The sequence below is a fragment of the Lactuca saligna genome, chromosome 3 (assembly GCF_052625555.1).
Source record: "Lactuca saligna cultivar CGN05327 chromosome 3, ASM5262555v1, whole genome shotgun sequence".
Classification (NCBI taxonomy): Eukaryota; Viridiplantae; Streptophyta; class Magnoliopsida; order Asterales; family Asteraceae; genus Lactuca; species Lactuca saligna.
The window spans coordinates 87,663,023-87,673,999 of NC_136419.1; the positions used below are offsets into that span (position 1 = coordinate 87,663,023).

At 36.1% G+C, this 10,977-nt stretch overlaps 1 protein-coding gene and 1 long non-coding RNA gene across 2 annotated transcripts; one reads left to right on the top strand and one right to left on the bottom strand.

The window, feature by feature from the left end:
* Positions 1-1,115: 1,115 nt before the first annotated feature.
* On the bottom strand, positions 1,116-7,937 carry LOC145033834 (uncharacterized). The gene is made up of 3 exons (XR_013677731.1): positions 7,839-7,937; positions 4,357-4,407; positions 1,116-1,271 (listed from the first exon to the last, which is right to left on the bottom strand). It is a non-coding gene; the product is annotated as an uncharacterized LOC145033834 (long non-coding RNA).
* LOC145036983 (tubulin alpha-4 chain-like) lies at positions 5,169-7,364 on the top strand. Its single transcript, XM_078985519.1, has 2 exons — positions 5,169-5,395; positions 5,921-7,364. The coding sequence occupies exons 1-2, from the start codon at positions 5,303-5,305 to the stop codon at positions 7,175-7,177; spliced, it is 1,350 nt and encodes a 449-aa protein (XP_078841645.1). The 5' UTR covers positions 5,169-5,302; the 3' UTR covers positions 7,178-7,364.
* Positions 7,938-10,977: the final 3,040 nt, after the last annotated feature.

The following is a 10,977-nucleotide window of genomic DNA, read 5'->3' on the forward strand; positions in this document are numbered from 1 at the left end:
CCCCAAACCTACGAGTACAAGCTAACAAAATATTCATACCCTTTTGCTCTAAATGCTTAACTGAATTGAGAAAGCAATCCAAGGATTACAAGTAGATTTCGGTAAACGATCAGCACCAACACACCCATCTAAGCCATAAATCATCTGAAATACTTTCACCCACAAATCATCTGGTTTTGATCGAAAACGCCAAACCCATTTGAACAACAAATATCTATTTAATGCAAAACCACTACCAATCCCATACCACCCAAACTCTTACTTGCCAAACAGTTGTTCCATTTAATCCAAGTCATCTTATGCTCCTATATATCACCTCCCATAAAAAACTTGTTACGTAACGATTCCAAATGTTTGTGCATAACAACGGAGATTTTATAGAGAGACATATACGATTAGAGGCAGATTTCCAAGCCCTGCTTTAATCAATGAAAGTCGGCCACCAACAGACAAAGTATGAGCTTTCCAATTAGAGAGTTTATAAATAAACTTATCTACAACTCCTTTCCAATTTTCACACAGATCCATATTACTCCCAACTGCAACACCAAGATAAGAAAACGTCAAAGGAGAAACTGTACAACCTAAAAGTGCAACCATCTCATTAACTACCACCTCAAACACACCCACACCAAAAATCTTACTTTTATGGACATTAATTTTAAGGCCCGAGACTAAGAAAAAACATCTGAGAAGACACACCAAATTACTATCATTTATTTAAGACCTATCAGCCAAGAAAGTAACATCGTCAATGGACAAAAGATGAGACAACACCACACTATAATGCCCTAACACCGCTCATTTGAACAAAACAATACGCTCAGCCTTACATATAACATCATGAAGACCCTCCATAGTTAGGATAAATAAAAGAAAGTGACAATGGGTCACCCTGTCTAAGACCCCGACATATCTCAAACTCATCCGTAAGGGAACCATTAACAAGAATAGAAACCATAGCCTAATTTATCCATAACCAAAATCCATAAAGTCCCATCATAAGGAATCATAAGCTTTCTCAAAATCAACTTTGAAGACAAGAAGACTTTGTTTATTGTAACGACCCAAATTTTACAAATAAATTCTTCATTTTTAAATTAATAAAACACATTACATAAATTATGAAATCCCAACATAATTGTTTTCAAATCAACATTCATTACAACTTTATTTAAATCATCAGAGCATCCCCAAAACATATCAGTGAAAGAGAGATAGAGTGCATGCCGCGCCATCATGCCTTGCCTTGCCCTTGGGCTCAGATGTACCTGAAACAAGTCCACAAACGATAAGCTTGAAAGTTTATTGAGTTACCCAGAGCATAACCACACACAATCACATATCACATAACGCACTAGCTAAACAGATATACAAATTACATAAGCCATGCATACAACATATAAGGAAGCCTTGGAAACCCTCCCGGGTCTTACACCTAGTGCCACTGGAACCCCCATGTAGTCTTACCATTCGCCATGGGAACCCTCACATGGTCTTCCTGCCATGGGAACCCCCACATGGTCTTCCTACCAAGCAAATAATATAGAAGCTAATCATGCAAATATACTAGGATGCCTTGGAAACCCTCCAAGGTCTTGTACCATTTGCCACGAGAACCCCCAGGGGTCTTCCATACAAAAATCATACTTATCATAACACATAATCAATCGACAATCCACATATTGTAGAATGGACCGGCCTTGGTGCCTTAGACCCATTAGTATGGTGAGAAGACTCACCTTTTTCTGCTGAATGCAAAAGCTGCTCTCCTAACAATCTGTAACCTCCTGTGTTGAACAGTAATAATAATCTATGTTAGGGCTTTACTTAATCAAAGGAAATCCCAACTCCCAAATAATCCCATAAGGCCCAAATACCCTTTCTTTGCTAATGGGCCCAAAGTCTATGTACAAAATCAATAATAGACCTCTTGGCCCAATAAGGCCCAACCAATAAATCCATGGCCCATAACAGATGAAATGGACCATAATTCACATAATGCAACCAAGTCCAATAACCAAAATGAGGCCCAAAAGCTCAAAGGCCCAAAACAGATTCGGCCTATCAGTGATGCGTACGCTTAGCGTACCATCCTGGTACGCGCAACGTATTAGGGTTTGGGATTTACGCGCCGCATACACTAGGTTACGCCTAGGGTACTACCAGATTAAGCACTTTCTCCATTAAGTGCTTAATACTTAATTCCTTTACGTCCAAAAGTCAGATCTAGGCTTGTTAAAACGTCCTAAGGCATAAAGTTGGCAACTTTATGCCTTTGCATGCCTCATATGCACCCAACACTCCCATTAATACCTTTTCAAGGTTCTTAACCCATGCATGAAGTCAAGGCTCCCACCAAGACTCCATTTTTATGGTACTAAAGGACTACGGGACCTCGGATCTGTCATTCCCATCTTTTGGTGTTGTTTAACTCACAAATAGATGTCCAAAATCCACCAAAGGGACAACACGAGAAAACCCTAGCTAGATCTTGAGATTTAAGTGGAAAGATCCAAGCTTTTTACCTCCAGGAACTCCTCAAGGTCGTCTATGTGAAGATTCTTGAAGCCAAAAGATACTCTAAGCTTCCTTGACCACTTCTTCTTCTTGGATGAACAATAAAAGGACCACAATTTTACTTACAATGCTCAACATGCACTCACAAAGGCTATTAGGGTATCCAGGAACGTTTGAAGGTAAAGAGAGTTGATGGGGATGAGGCTCAAGTAAGTTAGGGGTGTTTAAATAGGTCAAAAGTCCTCAAATTAGGGTTTGCACCCTCGGCACGTACGTCCAACGTACTTCTGGTACGCCAATCATACGTCCAGCTCCTCCACGACCATTCATGCATAGTACATTAAGCGTACACTTAAGTATGCCTAAAATACTTAAAGGACCAATTATGCAAAAATGTAAATTTTTTGAGGGTTTCAAGTCATACCTGGTTTAGGACGCTACATTTATGCTTACGATACCATTCCATAACTTCATTCAAAATAAACAGACCATCAAGAATATTCCTTTCAATAATAAAAACAGACTGCTCCCGACTAACACAACTCCCAATTAGTTTTTATACTTTTTAAAATGGTTTGAATAAAAGATCCATATATATATATATATATATATATATATATATATATATATATATATATATATATATATGACAATATATCTATATTTTGATATAACATTGTAAAATGTTTTACAAAACTAGGCAAGTTTCAAAGTATGGAAATATTTGTCGCTATTTCATATGTTGTTTGCTTCTATCCTATATCCTAGTGATGAAAGGGGTGCTCCAGCCGATAAAGTCGATAAGCAACCTTAAGTAGTATATGAGAAATGATGAACTACAAGATATTTGTGATTATAATCACCTAAGTTGTCATCAAACCAAGAAGACTTGATCTGCAATAGCTGTTAAATCATGGAAAAGACAAGGAAACATCTTAATATGAATGATTAAGCAATGATAAGCTTCATGCCAAGCCAACATTCAAACCATTTACTCGATTGTAATGATTAAGCGCGAATAGGAATGTTGATTCAAATTACTTGTGTAGTAAATAGCGGACCTAGAATATAAGATCCCCAATATATAAAATTCCATAAATCCATTATTATAAAGATTCGGAAAAAGATGTATACTTATTGGTTCAATGGAAACTAGGATAAAAGTATTTTTGAGATTAATCTTTCACATGAGTTGTCATCATCTAATAAAAATAAATAAATATTTATCTTTGAACAAAGTGTAAGAGCATTAAGTATGGACCCGTTGAGGTGGTGTTATAAGAACTTATAACACCGATGGGGAAATGGTGTTCATGGTGTTATGATCATTTTATGAGAAGGTTAAAAGGAGAAAAATAGAGAGAGAAGAAATGTGCAACCAATCAAAGTTTCCATTTCAATATGTCATAACGCCAACAAGATATGTCATAACACCATGGGGAAATGGTGTTCATGATGTTATGACCATGTTATGAGATGCCACATCAGCAAAAATACCACTTCTCGTTGCCCATACCATATGCTCTAAGAGGTTTATGGCATATGTAAGGAAAATTTATATCATGCTCTAAAAGGTTTATGGCATATCTCGTTGCCCATACCATATTCACCTTCGTTGAGAGTAATGAAAAACTAAATCTTAAGATTTTTAATGTCTCTTTCTCACATTTACACTTGCACATAGCTAGTCCCACAACTTAGACCATATGAAATTCTTACCTAAGCCAAAAATTTCTTGATATTAATGGTTTTTAGTAACCTTTTGAACCCTAATCCCAAATGTTTAAAATTTTAGATTCAAATCAAAGAAAAGGGGTCAAGTGGAATGCTACATACATCGTATTATAATCTTGAAAGGTCGTTTACATCCTTAAGTTTGCAAAACACCTGCATTAAAACCTTTCATGTTAATTTTTAAATTAGCAAAACACCTATAGTAAGTCATTTCATATTAATTTTAAATTAATCATAGTCAATATAATTATAAAATCCTTTAACACCTAATGTTAGGTTTTACAACAACAAAAGAACTAAACAACAACTTGAATAACAAAGTTTTGAACACCATCTTAGTTTCACACTTGTTCTCGAGCTTAAAACATGTTTTTAAACTTCAAAATTCATCGGTATCTAATGTAACATGTTTTTAACTATTATATAGTTTTCACATACTAAAACAATTAAGAAAAAACACAAGAAAAAAAAGTTTTGAAACACTTCTACAAATTTCAAAACTCATTTTGTTAAGGCGACCTTGAAATATTCGGTTGTGGAAAGCATTCACTCAACAAATGTAGGGCCATTCAATAAAATCGACAATTGACCTAATTTCAAAATATGGTTGTCATTTCTATATCCCATGAAAAACTATCAAATTGTTAAAAGAGTTTATGCAAAATATTCGTTGACTATTTATACAAAATTTTTCAATACTCCGATTGATATTTTAATGCAACACTAGATATAAAACTATGAGTTATGAATAATAAAAAAAAAAAGTAATAATAACAATAAGAATAACAATTAACAAATAAAGAATTGTCTTCTAACTAAAGTTCAACGGTTAAATTTGGAGGGTAAATCCTGTTCCCTACAATGTTCTTAGCTGGCACTCTATGCAGCTGAGCCGCCTATAAAATCCCCATTTTTCACAATTCAAGTGTCACAATTCAAATCAATTGGAGAGGCGTCTTAATAAACGCCCTTCAAATTTCTCTCTTCTGACTTTCAAAATCCCTAAATCTACGATTTCGATCACTTTCTGTTTCAATTTTTGGCGAAAATGAGGGAGTGCATCTCAGTTCACATTGGACAGGCTGGTATTCAGGTCGGAAACTCCTGTTGGGAGCTTTACTGCCTCGAACATGGAATCAAGGTAACCATTTGCTTAATTTCTTATATTAATTTCCGTTTTACAATCTAGTTTGTTTGATCTAGAGTTTAGAAACGCGATTTGTTATGCATTTACTGGTTGATCCGTTCGGATTTATTTCCTTCGTAAATATCACTTGTGTTAGAACTTAGAATGCTTACTCTGATCTATTCGATACTTTTTCATATACTTGATTGCTTGTTTTTCCTCTGTTACTTGATCAACAACTTACGGTTTCTATGGATCGCATTTTATAATGCTGATATTAAATCAAGGATAGTTCTAAGATTCATGATGATCGCGTGATCAGTTCATGTTTTTCCATGAAACTCTTATTTTAGACTGAATTTATTGTCTTATATGCGTTATTCTGATGATTTATTGCCGGAAATTATTTCGATTACTTCATGCTAAAGTGATTGGTTGTAATTTGATTTCAATTGCTATATGGAAGAATACGCGTACTTCTATATCCACAAATTTCTTTTGTAGTTGAAAATTTTCATTAAATTGCTATATTTTTTTCAGCCTGATGGCCAGATGCCAAGTGACAAAACTGTTGGAGGAGGTGACGATGCATTCAACACCTTTTTCAGTGAAACAGGCGCCGGAAAACATGTCCCCCGCGCCATTTTTGTAGATCTCGAACCCACCGTCATCGACGAAGTCAGGACCGGAACATACCGTCAACTTTTTCACCCGGAGCAACTCATCAGCGGCAAAGAAGACGCCGCAAACAACTTCGCCCGCGGCCACTACACCATCGGAAAAGAGATCGTAGACTTGTGCTTAGATCGCATCCGAAAACTCGCCGACAATTGCACCGGTCTTCAAGGCTTCCTGGTGTTCAACGCCGTCGGCGGCGGAACTGGCTCCGGTCTCGGCTCGCTTCTTCTCGAACGTCTCTCCGTTGACTATGGTAAAAAGTCAAAGCTTGGGTTCACGGTGTATCCATCGCCACAAGTTTCCACCTCCGTCGTTGAGCCGTACAACAGCGTCCTCTCCACCCACTCTCTTCTCGAACACACCGACGTCGCCGTACTCCTCGACAACGAAGCCATCTACGACATCTGCAGAAAATCTCTCGACATCGAACGCCCGACGTACACCAATCTCAACCGGTTAATTTCTCAGGTAATCTCCTCCTTAACTGCTTCTCTCCGATTCGACGGAGCTTTAAACGTCGACGTTACCGAATTCCAAACAAATCTCGTCCCATACCCTCGAATCCACTTCATGCTCTCCTCCTACGCTCCCGTCATATCCGCCGAGAAAGCCTACCACGAACAATTATCCGTGGCGGAGATCACAAACACGGCGTTTGAGCCGTCGTCGATGATGGCGAAGTGCGACCCCCGGCATGGGAAATACATGGCGTGTTGTTTGATGTACAGAGGCGATGTCGTTCCGAAGGATGTGAATGCGGCGGTGGCGACGATTAAAACGAAACGGACGATTCAGTTTGTGGACTGGTGTCCGACGGGGTTTAAGTGTGGGATAAACTACCAGCCGCCAACGGTGGTTCCGGGAGGGGATCTGGCGGAGGTGAAACGGGCGGTTTGTATGATTTCGAATTCGACGAGTGTGGCGGAGGTGTTTTCGAGGATTGATCATAAGTTTGATCTTATGTATTCGAAGAGGGCGTTTGTTCATTGGTATGTTGGTGAAGGGATGGAGGAAGGTGAGTTTTCTGAAGCCAGGGAGGATTTGGCGGCGTTGGAGAAGGATTATGAGGAGGTTGGGGCGGAGTCCGGCGACGGTGATGAGGATGAGGGTGAGTATTGATGATATGATGATACATGATGATGATGATGATGTGTTCTTTTTTTTTTTGAGTTTATAATGTTGCTAAAATTTGATGGATATCGTTGTTTCTTAAAATAAAATTATAGGATTCTTGAAAAAGTATTATGTGATGATTTTATGTAAACAAATATATTATTAATATGATGATGTGTGATTTTAAGAGCTATTTACTTGAAGGTTTTACATTCTATGAGATAATTCTTGTAAGTAAATAATTTTCCTTATTTTCAATGCACTAACACACATATCATCTCCATTTATGTATGTTTATCGTATTATAGTTTTTATTTTATTTAATTTTTTTAATCTTTTTAGCTTGTATTTGATATACTAAGAAACTAAATAATTAATTAATAAACAATTGATAGACCTTACTTCTAACGTCAACAAAACTAACAAAACGTAACATCAACAAAATGTATATTAATATCAACATATATTCACACATTGTACACTACATCAGCATCAACTCCCAGCCTAAAAGCACATGTCTTATGTCTCATGTATGCTTTGTTTGTTTGTATAGAAGGGATAGGAGAACGAAAGTCATGGAAATACGAATTTTTTCAGTTTTTACTAAGAGATACATAAATAACATTTATATATGATCAAGGAAGAAGGGGGAAAGAAGAAAGATTACCTGGTGAATTTAGTATGCTTTGATCATGGCTTATTGAGTCTTTATTAACTTCTTTGCTAATGTTGCCAATCATATTTTGAAAGAAGTAGATTTTTATAGCCTTGCACACACTTGAAATACAAGGACTTTTGTGCCTGTCCCATCATAACTATTATCATATACATTTTTCATATTGTTTCCTTTTATGATTCTACATGGTGACATGAGTTTCTACATTTAGATATAGTGGTTATTCTTGTTATCTCTTCTTGAGCATAAATTTTACTTTACTAATCAAGTAACTCCTAAATATTCCAAAAAAGAACCTAAATTAAAATCGTACAAATATCCATAAACTCAAATAAATGCAAAACTTCATGAAAAAGAATATGTGACATGGTAGGAAAATAAACATGTTTTTGAATTACTCATAAAAAAACATGTTAAATCACTAAATTAGGCTATACTATTTAAGAATATAATGGAAAATGTTTGATTAATGACATCATTGATGTTAAATAATCAACTACATGAATATCATGATGGATTAGTCCTATCAACATGCAATGCTTCCTTTACATAATTATGTAAATAGGAACCATTCCATTCGTGCCTTGATTAAATCATACCAAACACTATCATTCTCGCTTTCATTCGCTTCCTCCTTTAGCTTAATAACTATTTGTTCCCACTAAAGGAAACATATTTTATTTATATACCATTTAGTGGATCCTATCTTTTATAGATAAGATGGAGGAAGCAATGTTAAATGGATTTCAACATGGGTTATTGATATAAAAGCCCTCAATTTTACATAAACCGTTCGGTTATGCTCCATGTCCATTTTTTGGTGCGTTAATACCCTATCAAACTGGAAAATTGGTTCACTTTTTCCCTATACCTGATTTTTACATCTTACAACTTATTACATTCCCCATCCATCGTTCCTTTCTTCCCAGCCTTCCTCTCTTCGATCTTCTTCTTCTTCTCTTCCCTAGACCTCCTTCTTCTTCTTTCTTCCACTGATTGTTCATCACCATCTCATTCACCTATCTACTCTCTAAAATATGAATTAGAGCAAACTCTGAACCCCTTCTACTGTTCATCGTCTTCTCCAGCTGCTGTTTATCGATTATCATACATAACTGAAATCAATTCCTTTTGAAGAACCAACCTGAAATCGATTAAACAAGGGGCAAAAATAGGTGGGGTTTGGTGCTCGATTGAAGAAGGGGTGTGATTTCTTTTCATCTTCAAGCTCCTGGCTCTTTAGCAACTTCCTTAACTAGCGTTTTGAGCATAACTCCAGTTTAAGAGAAATCACATGCTCCTTATTCCCAAATGTTTTTGTACATGTTCAAGACATAAATCGTCATCAGATACTATCACCGATTAAACCATCCAAACAAGTCTCCAAGAGAAAATGATAATTTCTCATCTTTGAACCTCCCATTCGGCTACACAAATTGATTTCATCACAATCACAAAGAAGTTTTTGAATTTATAACTCTTGTCTCCCCTGTTTCTACTTATAATCAACTTCAGTTACAATATTATTAACCGATTATCAGGTCATTACTTATTTTAAATCGCAAAAATCAAACCCAACTTTTGGAGTTGCCCATGTTACAACTCTAATGTCCTTAAAGTACTTTTTGATTGCACTTTGTTTGGTGCGAATGGTCTTGAATTCGCATATGCTTTCAAGTAGTCAAAGAGTCTTTGATTGTGTCTATTATGAAGTTATGTGTTCAGTTGTGGTACCTAAAATGGGTTAGAAAAAGGAGGAGAAAAACAGTGCACTGAAGGTGCTCAATGAAATACCTAAAAGAAAAGTGCCTCGACAATCTCCTATTATGAAGCCATTTGGTTACATTTGTTTGCTTCTACTTCACATATCTAGAGTGAAATAGCTACAAAGGAGATGTGTTTCTAATCGAATGAAGTTGGCGTTAAATGGTGGTTGACGGTGGTGGGATTGTGTTAACTCATGGTGGTGAGACGATGGTGATGAATAAGTTGGTGAGCTGCTATAACAGCTAAAAACTGGGAAAATGGAAAAAGTGAACCAATTTTCCGGTTTGTTAGGGTATTAACACACCAAAAAATGGACATGGGACAAAACCGAACATTTTATGTAAAATTGGGGGTTTTTATGTCAATAACCCTTTCAACATTACCTGAAAATGCATAGCTTTGATTTTTTTTAGTTAGATTCGACTTACTTGCAAGTTTGATGTTGGTAGTTTAGCCTACAAATCTGCTCAAAATGAAACAAATATGTTAGATCTCAAATAAAAGGAAAGCTAAAATTGATAGACATAAGAGCATGGGTTTGCTCAATTTTCATCCCCTAACCCTTGATGCATGTTAAAAGGGAAAAAATAACAGTTTCAAAGTATCAGAAGTTACAACACAAATCATATTCTTTCAAGCCTTGATTATCTTCTAGATGCCTACTTGGTGGAATCTATAATGAATCAGCCATTAGAATTTGTTTTTAGCCATGTTATTAGTTTAAGCATTTTGTCAAATAGTTCATATGCATGCAAAAATTACCGTATATAATACTCAGAATCGCATAATAAGTAGATAATAGAAAATATTTATAATCCTTCATAAACCCATCAGGTTGAGGAATCATTGAAAAAAAAAATTACCTTGTGTATACTAATGTAATTCTTCCAAGGCAGGTCAAGGTGCTCCCGTGCGTAGGTGAGACGAGAAAACCAAAAACCAAATAAAAAATTTAATTTAGATAGATTTATCACAGAGATGCAATAAACGTTCAGGTATGTACGACAGTTCAACATAAAAAACTAAACTAAACAAAATCGAAGGCCAAATATTGTAGTGTAGACGCAAGCGTATTGCTTATAGGCAACTGGGGACCAAAACCTACATCGGAAACCAACAACAGAAAGCTTCATTTCCACATTCTGAAACAACACAACTACTATAAAAAATCAAGAATCTCAGTAGTTATCCAAAATAAGAGCATATTTATAATGCTCGGTTCCCAGGTAAATTTCTCAAGTTTTAAATAATTGTTTATTGCATGAAAAAACATTACGCTAAGCGTAATTATGAGTTATGCTGAGTGTAACTTATTAAAAAAATCGTGGGTTCTTTTGCTTACGTTGGGCGTACGCATGACTAC

Bases quoted from the DNA above. Each gene is read 5' to 3' on its own strand.
- LOC145036983 (XM_078985519.1), top strand. From the start codon at position 5,303: ATGAGGGAGTGCATCTCAGTTCACATTGGACAGGCTGGTATTCAGGTC. The intron at 5,396-5,920 runs GTAACCATTTGC...TATTTTTTTCAG, and splicing joins GCCTCGAACATGGAATCAAG to CCTGATGGCCAGATGCCAAG.